General features: G+C 35.4%; 1 protein-coding gene across 1 annotated transcript in view; it reads right to left on the reverse strand.

Annotated features, from left to right (window-relative positions):
* Positions 1–13,946, reverse strand: part of LRP1B (LDL receptor related protein 1B) — a 1,597,029-nt gene that overhangs the window by 603,302 nt on the left and 979,781 nt on the right. Inside the window, exon 21 of the mRNA XM_074363587.1 lies at positions 5,264–5,446. Coding sequence (XP_074219688.1) covers positions 5,264–5,446 — 183 coding nt within the window. The remainder of the gene's footprint in view (positions 1–5,263; positions 5,447–13,946) is intronic.

Consider the following 13,946-nt stretch of genomic DNA (forward strand, 5'->3'; position numbering starts at 1 on the left):
CCTTTTGACCAGGCTTCAAAAAGAAAAGCCTTGAGATTCATTTTCGCTGTGTGTTCTTGCAACATTTAAATTGAACATTATGAGGTTCATTCATTTATTCTGGTTTTGGTTTTGTCCGGTTTGGGATTCTGAATTATCACTAAGTCTCCTCAGGCTGCCAGATGCCACGATAGAGTTTGGGCAACTCCTCAGTCTCACATTTTGGATGAAGTTGTTTCTGCCAAGGGTTTCTGGAGTTCTTATAGGTCCAATGCCATTCAATAGAATTCTGTAAGCTTCTCACTGTGGTTGGAAACACATATTTGTTGCCTGATATCTGACTGAATTCTTCCAGACTATTATTGGAGTATGGCTTTCATTACCTTCTCGCTAAATTGTTAGAGTCTCTTTATGAACTTTTGAGGCTGCTCTTTGTCTCCACTTTTTGTCCCTGTTCCTCAGATCACAGTTAAACCTTTCTCCAGACTATGAAATGTCATATAGAGAGTGACATAGGGGATGAAATATAATCTGAAATCAAGAGCCAGAAGGACAATTTCCTGGAGAGGCAGTAACATCTTTCAGATTAAGCTGCACTCTCTTAGCAAGTTTCAGTTATACAATACTACATCATCAACTATAGTCACTGTGTTACATCACATTTCCCTTTTACAATGCAACGTGAGTTTTACTGCAGCTCTGCTTTTTAACATTAAGTTTTGGTTTACATGATGACTATTTGAAACAAACATTTGATGTTTTATTAACAGCATTATTAAGTGGATAACTCAAATCCCAAGTCAATACACATAAAAGTGTCTCTAGGCATCCAATTCTCCATAGACATTCAGTGCATGGGATTAAATTACACTACCCCCCAAATATGCCACTTTTGCATAAGGATTATTTTGAATTGAAGTATTTGAGCTTCAACAGATACAGAAAGAAGCTTTCCTGCAGCTCCCCATCTGACTAAAGGCATAAACATATGAGAAACAAGAACTGTCATAAAGCTTTTCCCTGGAAAGGCCATGAAGATGACAGAAAGTCCATGCCAAGGTGGACCTACACAAATTTTATTAACTACACTTTATCTTCCATTAGTTTTCCATATATTTACCTTTCCACAATTTGCCATCCCTATAAATCCAAAGTCCTTTTTCTTTGTCTTGTTCCCTTTCTATGGGTAGAGGAAAAGGTTTTTCCCTCCCTACATTAGCCATCCTCATCATAACTTAGATTTATTTTTAAGTTGAGTCATATTTAGATAAAGCAATTTCATGAGTTCATGGCAAAATATCAATACATACATATAAGAAAAATCAAAATCACTTGGATTTTCTATCAGCTTTATTTAACCCTGTTATTTATTATTTATAAGTTTTCTCTCCATATTTTTGCCACAGTTAGTTCAAACCAGTTCTTACTAACATACAGCACTTAGAAATTACTTTGTTATGAAAGTAGTTATAATTTCTTTCTTTATAAGGAAATTTCAGCCTGGTTTTATATTTTGCCCCTAAATTTGGTACATTAATGATAGCATATTCAGTTAGTTTTAGCTCAGGATTTTCCAAGTTACTTTGTATTTTCTTTTCACATAGCCTTGCCAGTTCCTTATTCATATACCTATTAAAGACTGTTATCTGATATATTTCAATATTAACCCAATCAGGCAAATGTCAGAAGCAACACAAGAAAAAAACATGCCCGATTTATACTTCGAATAATGTTAGCTTGAGTCAAATAATTGGCTCTTTGGCATCAGAATTAGCCTGTTAAATAAAAACTTGCTTACTAAGTTAATAATTTATTCATTTGGAAGTCCTAGCCATAGCAATCAGGCAAGAAAAAGAAATAAAAGGGATCCAAATTGGAAAATAAGAGGTAAAATTGTCACCATATGCAGATGACATGATGCTATGTATAGAAAACCCTAAAAGCTTCACAAAAAAACAAAAACAAAAACAAAACTTCTAGAGCTAATAAAAGAATTCAGCAAGGTAGCACGATACAAGATTAACATACAAAAATCAGTTGCATTTCTTTACAATGAATCAATAAGAAAAGAAAGTTAAAAAAAATCACTTTTAATATTGCATCCAAAACAATAAAATACTTAGGAATAAATCTGACCAAGGAAGTGAAAGAGTTATACATGGAGAACTACAAAACATTGATTAAGGATATTAAAGAAGACTTAAAGAAATGGAAAGATATCCACACTCTTGTATTGGAAGAATCAATATCACTAAAATGGCCATACTGCCCAAAGCAATTTATAGATTTAATATGACCCCTATCAAATTACCTGGGACATTTTTTACAGAAGGGAACAAATGATCCCAAGATTTATATGGAATCACAAAAGACCCAGAATTGCCAAAGCAATATTGAAGAAAAAGAATGAAGCTGGAGAAATAACCCTCCCAGACTTCAGACAATATTACAGAGCTACAATAATCAAAACAGCATGGTATTGGATAAAAACAGACGTATGGATCAATGGAACAGAACAGACAGCCCAGAAATAAATCCACAGACCTATGGTCAATTAATCTTTGACAAAGGAGGCAAAAGTATACAATGGAGAAAAGACGGTCTCTTCAGCAAGTTGTGTTGGGAAAACTGGATAGCAGCATGTAGATCAATGAAGATAGGACACTCCCTCACCCCACACACAAAAATAAACTCAAAATGGCTTAAAGATTTAAATATAAGACAAGACATGATAAATCTCCTAGAAGAAAACATAGGCAAAACATTTTCTGACATAAATCTTGGCAATGTTCTCCTAGGGTAATCTACCCAAGCAATAGATATAAGAGCAAAAATAAACAAATGGGGCCTAATTAAACTCATAAGCTTTTGCACATCAAAGTAAACCACAAGCAAAACAAAACAACTACCTACAGAATGGGAGAAAATATTTGCAAATGATGTGATTGACAAAGGCTTAATTTCCAGAATATATAAACAGCTCATACAACTTAATAACAAAAAAACAAACAACCCAATACAAAAATGGGCAGAGGACCTAAACAAGTAATTCTCCAATGAAGACACACAAGTGGCCAATAGGCATATGAAAAAATGCTCAATATCACTCATTAAGAGAAATGCAAATCAAAACTACAGTGAGGTGTATCATCTCACACAGTCAGACTGGCCATCATTCAAAAGTCTACAAATGATAAATGCTGGAGAGGGTGTGGAGAAAAGGGAACCCTCCTACACTGCTGGCAGGAATGTAGTTTGGTGCAGGTATTTTGGAAAACAGTATGGAGATTCCTCAAAAAACTAAAAATAGACTTACCATATGATCCAGCAATCCCACTTTTGGGTATATATCCAGAGGGAACTCTAATTCAAAAAGATACATGTACCCCAATGTTCATAGCAGCACTATATATAGTAGCCAAGACATGGAAGCAACCTAAATGTCCATCAACAGATGACTGGATAAAGAAGTTGTGGTATATTTATACAATGTAATACTACTCTGCCATAAAAAAGAATAAACTAATGCCATTTGCTGCAACATGGATGGACCTTGAGATCATCATTCTAAGTGAAGTAAACCAGAAAGAGAAAGAAATATATCATATGATATCACTAACATGTGGAATCTAAAAACAAACAACAACAAAAAAGGACACTATGAACTCATCTACAAAACAGAAACAGACTTACAGACTTAGTAAACAATCTTATGGTTACCAGGGAAAGAGGGTGGGAAGGGATAAACTTGGGAGTTTGAGATTTACAAATGTTAGCCACTATTTATAAAAACAGATTTTTAAAAAGTTTCTTCTGTATGGCACAGGGAACTATATTCAATCTCTTGCAATAACCTTTAATGAAAAAAATATGAAAATGAATATATGTATGTATATGCATTCCTGGAACACTGTGCTGTACACCAGAAATTGACACACTGTAATTGACTGTACTGCAATTAAAAAAAGTTATTCATCTATTAATTTTCAGTAATATATGTTCCAAAAAGACAATTTCTAAACTCAAAGTCACATTCTTCTAACCAGTAACTACCACACTAAGAATCTTTAAGTAATAATTGAAAATAGTCCCTTGACTGTGAAAAATATTGTTAGAAAAATAACCATTTGAAAATACAACTCCCTCACTAGGAGTGGGCCTCAGGAGTATTTATTTATATATGCCCATTTAGCTTATATTTATTTTATCTCTTATTTGAATGCTTAATTGTAACCAGGAGGTGTGTTTAAGGAAGGAAACACAATTTCTTTTTATATCTTGAATTGTCCACGGGCTGTGTGATTTCCAGAGTGTTTGCTTACTCACAGCTGGGGTAACTTTTCACTTCTACCTTATGGTTGAAATACTTAATGAGGGGCAAGATGAATCACTAAGAACTCATGGTCAAGCAATTCAGAAGCAATTTCACATTAAAAAGAAATCCCGGAGATGATTCCATGATACACTTAAAATCCATAGAAAATTCTTTTTATGGGTTATTTGGATGCTGAAACCCATCATTTCACAAATTATACCACAACACCTAATTCTATAATCTTCAACTCATAACCTGGTATAGAGAGGGAAATAAAAAAGTTAGTTTATTATTTCAGGTAGCACTTAGTGTATGAAAAAAAAAAAAAGGGAGAAGTCATAATAATAGAGTAACTTCATAAAAAAAAATAAAAACCTCAGTGACTCTCAAAACAAATCAAAGGTTTGAATGACAGCCATCACCTTGATCCTAATCGAGTCTAGCAACAGCACAATAAAATTTAGGAAACTAGTTGAAAATAAATGCATATAATTCTGCCTTTCCTTTCTAGTCATCTCCGTTAAATGTTATGGTGAGGATTTATCTATGCAAAGGGGAATGCTGTATGTAGTTTTAGTGCACATGTCTCTTTCTGGACTGTGAAATTCCAGACTCTGAATCCATATTGCGTGGTTTCAAATTCCAGTTCTGCCATGTGAGCCAGTAAGTTAAACTCCTTTTGATTTTTTGACTTGAGCAAGTTAAAAACTTCTCTGGGCCCCACTTTTCTCATTGTGAATTAGGATGATGAAGTGAGTTCATGTAGAGAACATTCTTAGAACTGTGCCAAGTCCATGGGTAGTTCTTAATAAATGTTAGCTATTAATATTGTTACACACAGAATGTAAGCAAACCTACTAAAAACACAAGAATATTTTTTATAAAGGTAAGATATGGATTGAGAATGGACCGAAAGAATCCTACATCAAGGAAGAACGAGGTGGAAGCTGAACCCAGTATTCTGCTTACCTGTACTCCGACAGGAAAACTTAGTTTTGTGATCACAGGATCGTAAGGTACCATTGCAGCCTTTTTCATCACTACCATCTTCACAATCTTTTTCCCCATCGCAGCGCCACAGATCGGGAATGCAATTTCCATCGGGGTGACACTGAAATTCATTTCCATTACAACCAGCAGGAGAACGAATCTCTTAAATTGAAATGACGGAGAGAGGCAGAAGGGGGAAGACAGGAGAGAGATTATGATTTTACTTGATAATATTTTTTTCAATTCTTTTCTTTCTTCAGGCATTATTATGATGCTAGAGAGGATATATATTTACTTTACTTGTATAATAGCTACAAGACTCTGTAGCATTTTCAAATTCATTTTAGAAACATCAATAATTAAGAGAAAATGTTTCTTGCCTCCTACAGATTTCCTGAAAGTGCCATGTGCATTAGAAAAAAGGGAAAGAGCAGCAAGATAATATGCAGATACTCTGTTGTGATTTTAATTAGTATCTTAACCATGAGATCTTTAAAGGGATTTTTCTCTATAGAACATAATAGAGATTTCACATTCTACTCTAAATATTTACTTTGCTTGCTCTTTTGACATCTCTTTAATTTCTTTTACACTATTAACAGGCAAACAACCAAAAAACAATAAGTACATTCTGACCAACAAAATTTTTGACAAATAATGTCCAAAACTTTGAAAGATGAACAAAACCCCAAGATAATTAAAAAAATGTTCAGCACATAAGATTTCAATCTAGAATCAGAACAGATACATAAGAATTGAATGAGGCATATGCATTTAAATTCAATTTCATCAATTAATAATTCATATAATGCCTAGATTACTCAAAACTTGATGACTAAAACTATAGGCTAAATTTGTAGGTAAGTATAAATAAGAACAAGGAAATACAAATGTTGGGGATAGAGATTTTTTACAGTATAACAATAGAAACATGAGAATAATTAGCAGTATATTACATTTTTATTAATACCTAATATTATGAGATATAATAATCAGAATCTCCAATACTGTTGTAAAATAAAGACTTCAGTATACATTTTTCTAGACCAAAATTTTAATTTAACAAATGTATATCTCTTGCAGCTATAGCCAGCAATTAATTTACATTATATCTGTAAGAGCAATTATTCTACATCATTATGATAAATTTTAAGCAAGTTCAGTTGAGTTATCCATTATTTAATGAGCCGATTTGGTAGAAACTGTAAAAATAACTAACTAACTAACTAATTAACTAACTAACTTTAATTAAGTAGAGTTGGGAGACAAGAAAGGGGACCTCGCACACCCCGAGACTGCAGCAGAGCCCAACAGGAAGAAGAAAGACTTCTTTCCTGAGAAGGACTCACCCGATGAAAAGCCATTCCTTGTTTACTCCAGACCTCTCAATTTCCTTTTCCTCTCTACAGAAGTGTTCTTCTTTCCTTGCTGTAAGGAAACCTGCATATGGCTCTCAATAATTCAGACCCTGAATTCTAATTCTCTGCTGATCCCTCAAAAACCCATCTTTGCTGGAGAAATATTTGGCAGTCTTTTCCTTTTAGGTCAACATTTTGGTGGTCCATTCAGGGACCAGAGAAGACAGACCCCTGACAGCTCCTGGGCAGATGAGCAAAGAGGTCCTTAACCTACAACTGAGCCCGCTGTTGCTCACTGCTTTTCTCACTGACCCTGGAATTCAAGGGCATATCTTTCTCCTGGATTTGAACTCATACCCTCTTTCCACCTGAAGCTTTCCAGACTTTATGCAGAATCTATTTAAAGGTTTGATCTTTCTGGTTAAGGCCTTGTTCTGTATGCAAGTCCTCATTTGGCACCTAGGTCTGATTTTGAGATCAGACTGCTTCACTGAAACTGGCTAATTTGGCCATTCCCTTTGGAAGAGGGGCTGCTTCTCCCCAAAATGGCTAGCCTTTGACCCACTGCTTTGAAAACAGGTGTTCTCTGAAATAGTGCCAGGTTTTTCCGTCATTGGCCTATTCTTTGGAAAGGGCTATTCTCTGGAAACTGGCTGAAAAAGCCTTTGGTCTGGCTCCTTCGGGACCAAGCTGTTTCCTTTGAATTGGCTGGGATTGCCTTGCAAGCAGTCTGAATTGAACCATTTGTGTCGCAAGCTGTTTAAGCTGTTTGAAAACTGTTTTTTTACTCTAGAGGAAAATCCTCTAGGAAATGAGATCCCAGCTATCTAAGTATTTTGAGGAATCCTCCCTGCCCCGATAGGGACTTGCTCCAACTTGATGTATTAAAGCCATGGTCCTTCCTCATGGGCATTTATCACTAAATGGACCAACCTGACCAAAGGCAATTTAGAATATCAATGACCTTTATGGGGAATTTTTGAAAGCCCCAAGCTTCCCTTCCTTAAAACCAAATTGGGCTACAAGAGCTTGACAATTTCCAGAAGTGAGTAGAATACTTATTTCAATTGGTATTTGGAGGCTTCCCAATACAATTAGGCATCTAAAATTGCCTTCCTGTAAAAGATTTTGAGATTAACTGAGAAAAATAAACGATTGAAGAAGGATAAAATGGCCCTCAAAGCCTCAGGTTCTTCTTCCTTGGCTTCTCTGTCGCAGGCTCCACTGTACCCTCAGTTCCTCCTTACTAATTCTCTGCCCAGACTTCCCTTTTTCTCTGAAACTGTCCCCACTCTCTTTTCTCTGAACTTGGCAGAACCTTAAAATTAAGGCTTCTGAGGATCCAGAGGCTCTGTCTCTGTTTTATACTCCCTGGACTAAAGCTGAACTATGAGCCTTAGTCAAAGATTTCCCCCAAAGGAACCAAAGGTCCTCACAGTTTTGCTGAGAAATTTAATACAGTCATTCAAACTTACCAACCTGGTTTCTCTGACTAGTATCAGATATATGCTTATTGGTGAGGGTCAGGCCCAGCAGTGGATGAAAACTGCTAATTGAGAAAGTCTTGAAAGATGCCCAGGATTACAACCAGGAGACCAACCTGCTATCTTATTACATGATCAGGTTCAGAAAATTGCTACGATACTTCACTGAGCAATTCTCAGGGCTTTTCCAAAACCCATTGATTGGAACAAAATTCAGGCTTGCACACAAAATCTGATCAACCTGTTCATAAATATTACAATTGACTTCAGATTTTTTTTTTTTTTAAAGAAAATTCTGGTCTTCCTTTTGATGTTGATTCAACTTGAGTAGCTTTTAACTCTGTGTTTATCAATGGGCTGAACCAGGACTTTTTCCTTCTAGTAAAAAAGACTGAGATAGAAGAGGAAATCACGTCCACTTCAGATTTAGTTAATCTAGCAAACCAGCCCTCTCCTACTCTACATGAGTCATCTCAAAGGAGAACTTGCCAAAATTCTCAATCTCCAATTCCAACAAATGAAAGATCTTAAACAAAACCAAAACCCCCCTAGTTTTCACTATTATTGCAAAGAATCAGGACATAAAAGATTGTTATAATTTAAGCACATTAGATGCTTTCAGCCCTCTAACCATGCTCCCAATTCTTAACAGGGCCCTGAACAATTACAGGGGCTCTCACCAATCCTCCCTCTTAATCAGCTTGGAGAAACATTTCTCCAGATAGGGGACGAATCTCTTCCAGTCCTAATTGAAACTATACTCTCGATGATGCTAAATCTGACTGCTATAAAACAGCCCCTGTCTCAGAGTACTAAGAAAGTTCAAATAGTGAGGATCTCTAGTGAACCTAAGAGGTTCCTGTCTCTGAACCTACTCCCTTTTGGTTAGGTCCTTTGAGATATACACACCCTTTTTCCTTAGGTTCCTTCACCCCTATCCATTTAGGCTGAAACTTCTTAGGGAAGTACATGATGAAATTTATTTTTCCTAAAAGGGGAAAACAATTCTAGAAATTGACAGTGTCATCAAAGGAACCAACCTGGTGAATTAAATGACCCATGTATATCTTTTATTTGTTCTGTCTCTGAAGATACTAGAGGTTCTCTTGGCAAAATATGTAGACGTTCTTCTTTATGCGTCATTTTTATGGATAATAATCCTGCCTGCAACTCATCATGTTTCTCTCTTGGAAATAGCTTTTTACAATTCAGACCCAAATTTATGGATTATTTTTCATGATGTGAATTTGTTTGGACCAATCTCAGCTTCAGATTTACTTACATCATCTATATTCTGCCTTTCTTTGAGTCCTTCCTCTTTATAACCTTTAATCTCCAGGTTATAACTTAGATTACTTCTGGAAATGATCAGAGGGCTAAGTAAATAAATAAGTGGAACAGTAATACACAAGGAAACTTTGAGAAGAAATACATTTCACACTTAAAATGACCTAATTTGGAAACATTTTATAAGCTTAAATAAAATTAAACAGTATATACCAAATTTCATCCCATATTTCCATTCCTATCTCCAACTTTTATTTCTCTAAGGACAATGTTACTTCAAAAATGTCAGTAATAATGGGAGGAATTTCATGTTTCACTAATTACTGAGAGCAATATTTTTAAAACATATTTTGGACTTGGTTTCAAAGATAGAACAAATTCATCTAGTTCTTTTAAGTTGTGTTTCTCAACAATTAACTCAATGACCTACTGAGAAATTCTCAAGAAGAAGATTAGGTAAACTTAGAAATCTAAATAGAATAACCTGATTCAGAAAGAGACTTGTACAAGATAATTGTTGCTCTGGGGGAAGGAGTTTTGCTTCTCCTGATCCAGCAATATGGAAACTTTCCCTATACAACAGTAGTGTTTTAACTCAATGTTATTTACAGCTGAAAATAAGTTGTGGTCACACAGATCAAAGCAGGATCAATGAAAGGAGAGAGTATGCTGCTATTGTCTGAGTTTTTTCATTTCCACTTGCATTTTCTTTGCTTTGCTTGGTATTGTTTGGTTTATCTATTTGTTCTTCATAAGTGAAGGCACTCTTTTGTTTTCTTATTCTAAATAAACATTTATCTTATAAATTTTAATACAAATGTGATAGTCTAAACCTCTGTGGCATGGTACGTTATCTATTAAGTACAACAAACAGATTACAGTAACTTTTAAAATGAGGATATAGTCTGGAAGAGGAAAGAAAACATACCACTACAAACATTCAAATACCAGTGATGAAACAGTTCTTCATTTCTTAATAGTGCTCACACACACATCACTAATGTACACCACCTGGTCTTGGTTATATTATTCTCCCCAACCTGGACTGCCTTCCTGTTTACATTTCATCAATCTATGTCCATAATTTTCTTTAAGACTCACTTTATTTAAAATATCTATATCTACATCTATAAATATATATACAATATATCTAGGATTCGATCTCTAATTCCGGTGTTTATAGATTCAAGAAATTCAGGAGTAAGCTTTAGGAACTCATAAAATCTCAGAAATTATATGTGATGTATTGTGTTGACATGCTCTTTTTACCCTGTGGAGGGAATTCAAGAGCTCCCCTGACTCTTACGGCAGACTCTAAGTAGAACACTAAGACCAAATTCACACATTCCTGGTAGTTGTTAACTTTTTTTTTTTTAATCTCTCATTCCATACACCTTGCATGTAAATGGAAGTTTATACGACATTCAATTTTGCTTATACTTCAAATTATATAATACTGGATTAAAAGCCAGTGAAAAAGGATCACCCATCTGCTCCTTTTGATATTGAATAAAAATAAACAAGCAAAATGGCTTCCTGAGAACAGCCCATTTCACAGAAACAGAAACTTTGCCAGTATTTATACACATGATAAGCAGCGAGATGATGTCTGAACCCACAGAATTAAAACTTAGAGCCTGCTTTCTTTACCACTGTCCCTTCATTACCTTATTGTAAAGGCCTTTCTCATGTAGAGTCTCAAGAATGAAAAAGAAAATTAACATATAATAATTGAGAAGCATCTATAAACTCATTTTTTAAATATTTAAAGTACTGCTATTAAGCCTATTTCTTTCCTAATACAATTTAATATTTATTTTATTTTGTTGTAAGGTCATGTAAATTCAGTCTTCCATAAAAAGACCAATAAATTGCAAGTTGCATGAGGCAGTCTAGCCTTCTTGGGTTTGTTTCTTCAACTGGTTGCGAACCAGGAAAGAAGAGAAATCTAAGGAATCAAATAATTTGAGTACTGTTACCCATGATCAAACATCTATTTAGTGGCAGAGAACTACCAAATTAATTTCACAATCTTTAAAATTAGCATATTGCCCTAGTGACTCCTTCATTTGCTTTTTCAACATGTATTTGTCATGACTGTTAGTTTTTTCCCCAAGTACTAGGATAGAACAAGGGAGAGGATTTACTGTTCTCACAGAACTTGTAAGAGGGGAGAAGGAAATATGTAGGCATTTGATAAATAATTACCCAAGGACATAAAGTAGATTAGTCCAGAAAGTGGTAAGTGCAGTGAAGAAAATGGATCAGAGTAATGTTACAAAGGAAAGAACATACATCACTTCTGATTTACAATTCATCGGTCAATGCTAGGCACACTGAGTGGGGCACAGTCATGTTGGTCCAACCCAACCACAAAGCTTCCCAGAAGTACAATCTTATGTGTCTGGAAAAAGGAAGAAATGGAAATATATCATGAACACTGTTGATGACCATTGTTAAGGAGTGACTCGGGTACAGAGGACATCTTGGCAGGAGTGACCAGAGATGTTCCTTTGAGAAGGTGATATTTGAGATGAGACCAAAATGAAGGGAAAAAGCATAGCAGGCACAAGGAATAACAAATGCAAAGACTCTAGGGCAGGAAACAGACTGTTTTTATACACAGAGAAGAAAGTGAAGGGGGCTGGATTAGTGAAACGAGAGTCAAGAGGAAGGCAGGGGCTGGATCTTGTAGGGCTTTATCAACATCTATGGTGAGATAAGTTCAACAAGTATCTTTCTACTGAAGATTTTGAAACAGAGGAGTAATGATGATATAATTTAACTTACATTATTAAAAGTCTCACTGGCTGCTGTATGGAAAAAGCAAGGTGGACATTATGAGACTTGAGTGGAAGTAGGGAACAAATGACTTGTGCTGGAGTCCAGGTGAAAAATGGAAGTCTTAGTTTCTGTCTTTGAGAAGATCATAAAATAGTATATAGGGAAGTAGGCGATGTTTGCAGTTACAAAGCAGTCTAAGTGCTATGGTAGGAGAGAACACGCAGAGCCAAAACTAACATGGACTTGGGGATTTCAAAGCAAAGTTCTCAGGACAGAGGATAAGACAGCTTCAAGTCATGACTAAGAGTCAGGCAGAGGGTAAGTGGAATGGAACAAAAAATATTTCATAACAAAGTCAGCAGCATTCATAAGATTCTGTGTAGTGTGTGATAGGAGCAGGGGAGACAGAGTAAATTAGAGAGGTGGGCAAAGCCTAGACCTTGAATGACCTTGTATGCAATGCTAAATGGTTTGGATGTAACCCTAAAGGCAACTGGGGAATCACAGAAAGACCTTCTGCTGGATTCTGATATGCTCAGGTATGTAGTTTGTATCGATCACTTTGGGAGTGTTAAGAAAATAGAGAAGGAAAAAATCTCTAAGATTCCATAAATCTACAAGGGGATATATCTATATCTATATCTATATATCTATATATCTATATCTATATCTATATATATAGATATATAGATAGATAGATAGATACACACACACACACACACACATCTATTTCATTTGTCCGAACACTCAGAGTTTATACTAAAGTCAAGTACACTGGTCACACACACACACACACATATGTACACACACACACTTTTATTTCCCTCCCTTGCCACTTCTCATCCTGCCTTCTCACAATTCAAAATACTCCACAGATATGAACTACTATGTATAAAATAAACAATGAAGTCCTACTGTACAGCACAGGGAACTATATTTAATACCTTGTAATAGCCTCTCTCTCTCTATATATATATATACATGCCTATGTATATGTCATATATCACTATGCTGTACACCAGAAATTAACATAACATTGTAAATCGACTATAATTCAACTAAAAAAAACTACTCCAAAACTATTTCTCAATGTCTCTTAGCTCTGGGTGTGTGTTGATGTTTAGAAATGCTATCCCCTTCTGCTAGGAAACATGGAAAAAAGTCATGGAGTTTTATTTCCTCTTAACCTTCTTGCCAAATGAAATCAGCTTCTGTTAACTGTTGTTGATTTTCCCCTGGATGGAATGCTGCATTCCTCTGAGGAGCCTGTGAAGACCATTCTAACTGGAGTTCCAGGTCTGTGTGGTTCCCCAGAGTCCCACTTGCCTAAGCTTCAGGGCTTGGCACACAATCTGTCTTTGTAATATGGCTGGTCCCAGTGGAGTGTTAAAATGATGACTATGTTTCTATGTATATGCTCACGCTGTTTTACTGTTATGTTTTCATGTTGCTGATGCTGGTTATATTTTTAACTAATGCAATTTTATTGTGTTTTTGCCCTGAAGCTATTTAAACTAAGCATACAATCTGGGGAATCTAATAAATAAATAAATACAGAATCCTGGAGAAAATGTGGCAACTGATGGTGGAATTTATCTCAATATTTCAATGATTTCATGTGACTAAATATTTTCAGTCAGAAGACTAGCAACTATACAGTGACAGAGATAATTTTTTTCCTTCAAGTTAAAAAAAATGAAAATAAGGATTGTTAAAATTATATTTATGCTATGTTTTTCTTAGAACACA

This window comes from Camelus bactrianus, chromosome 5 (genome assembly GCF_048773025.1).
Source record: "Camelus bactrianus isolate YW-2024 breed Bactrian camel chromosome 5, ASM4877302v1, whole genome shotgun sequence".
Classification (NCBI taxonomy): domain Eukaryota; kingdom Metazoa; phylum Chordata; class Mammalia; order Artiodactyla; family Camelidae; genus Camelus; species Camelus bactrianus.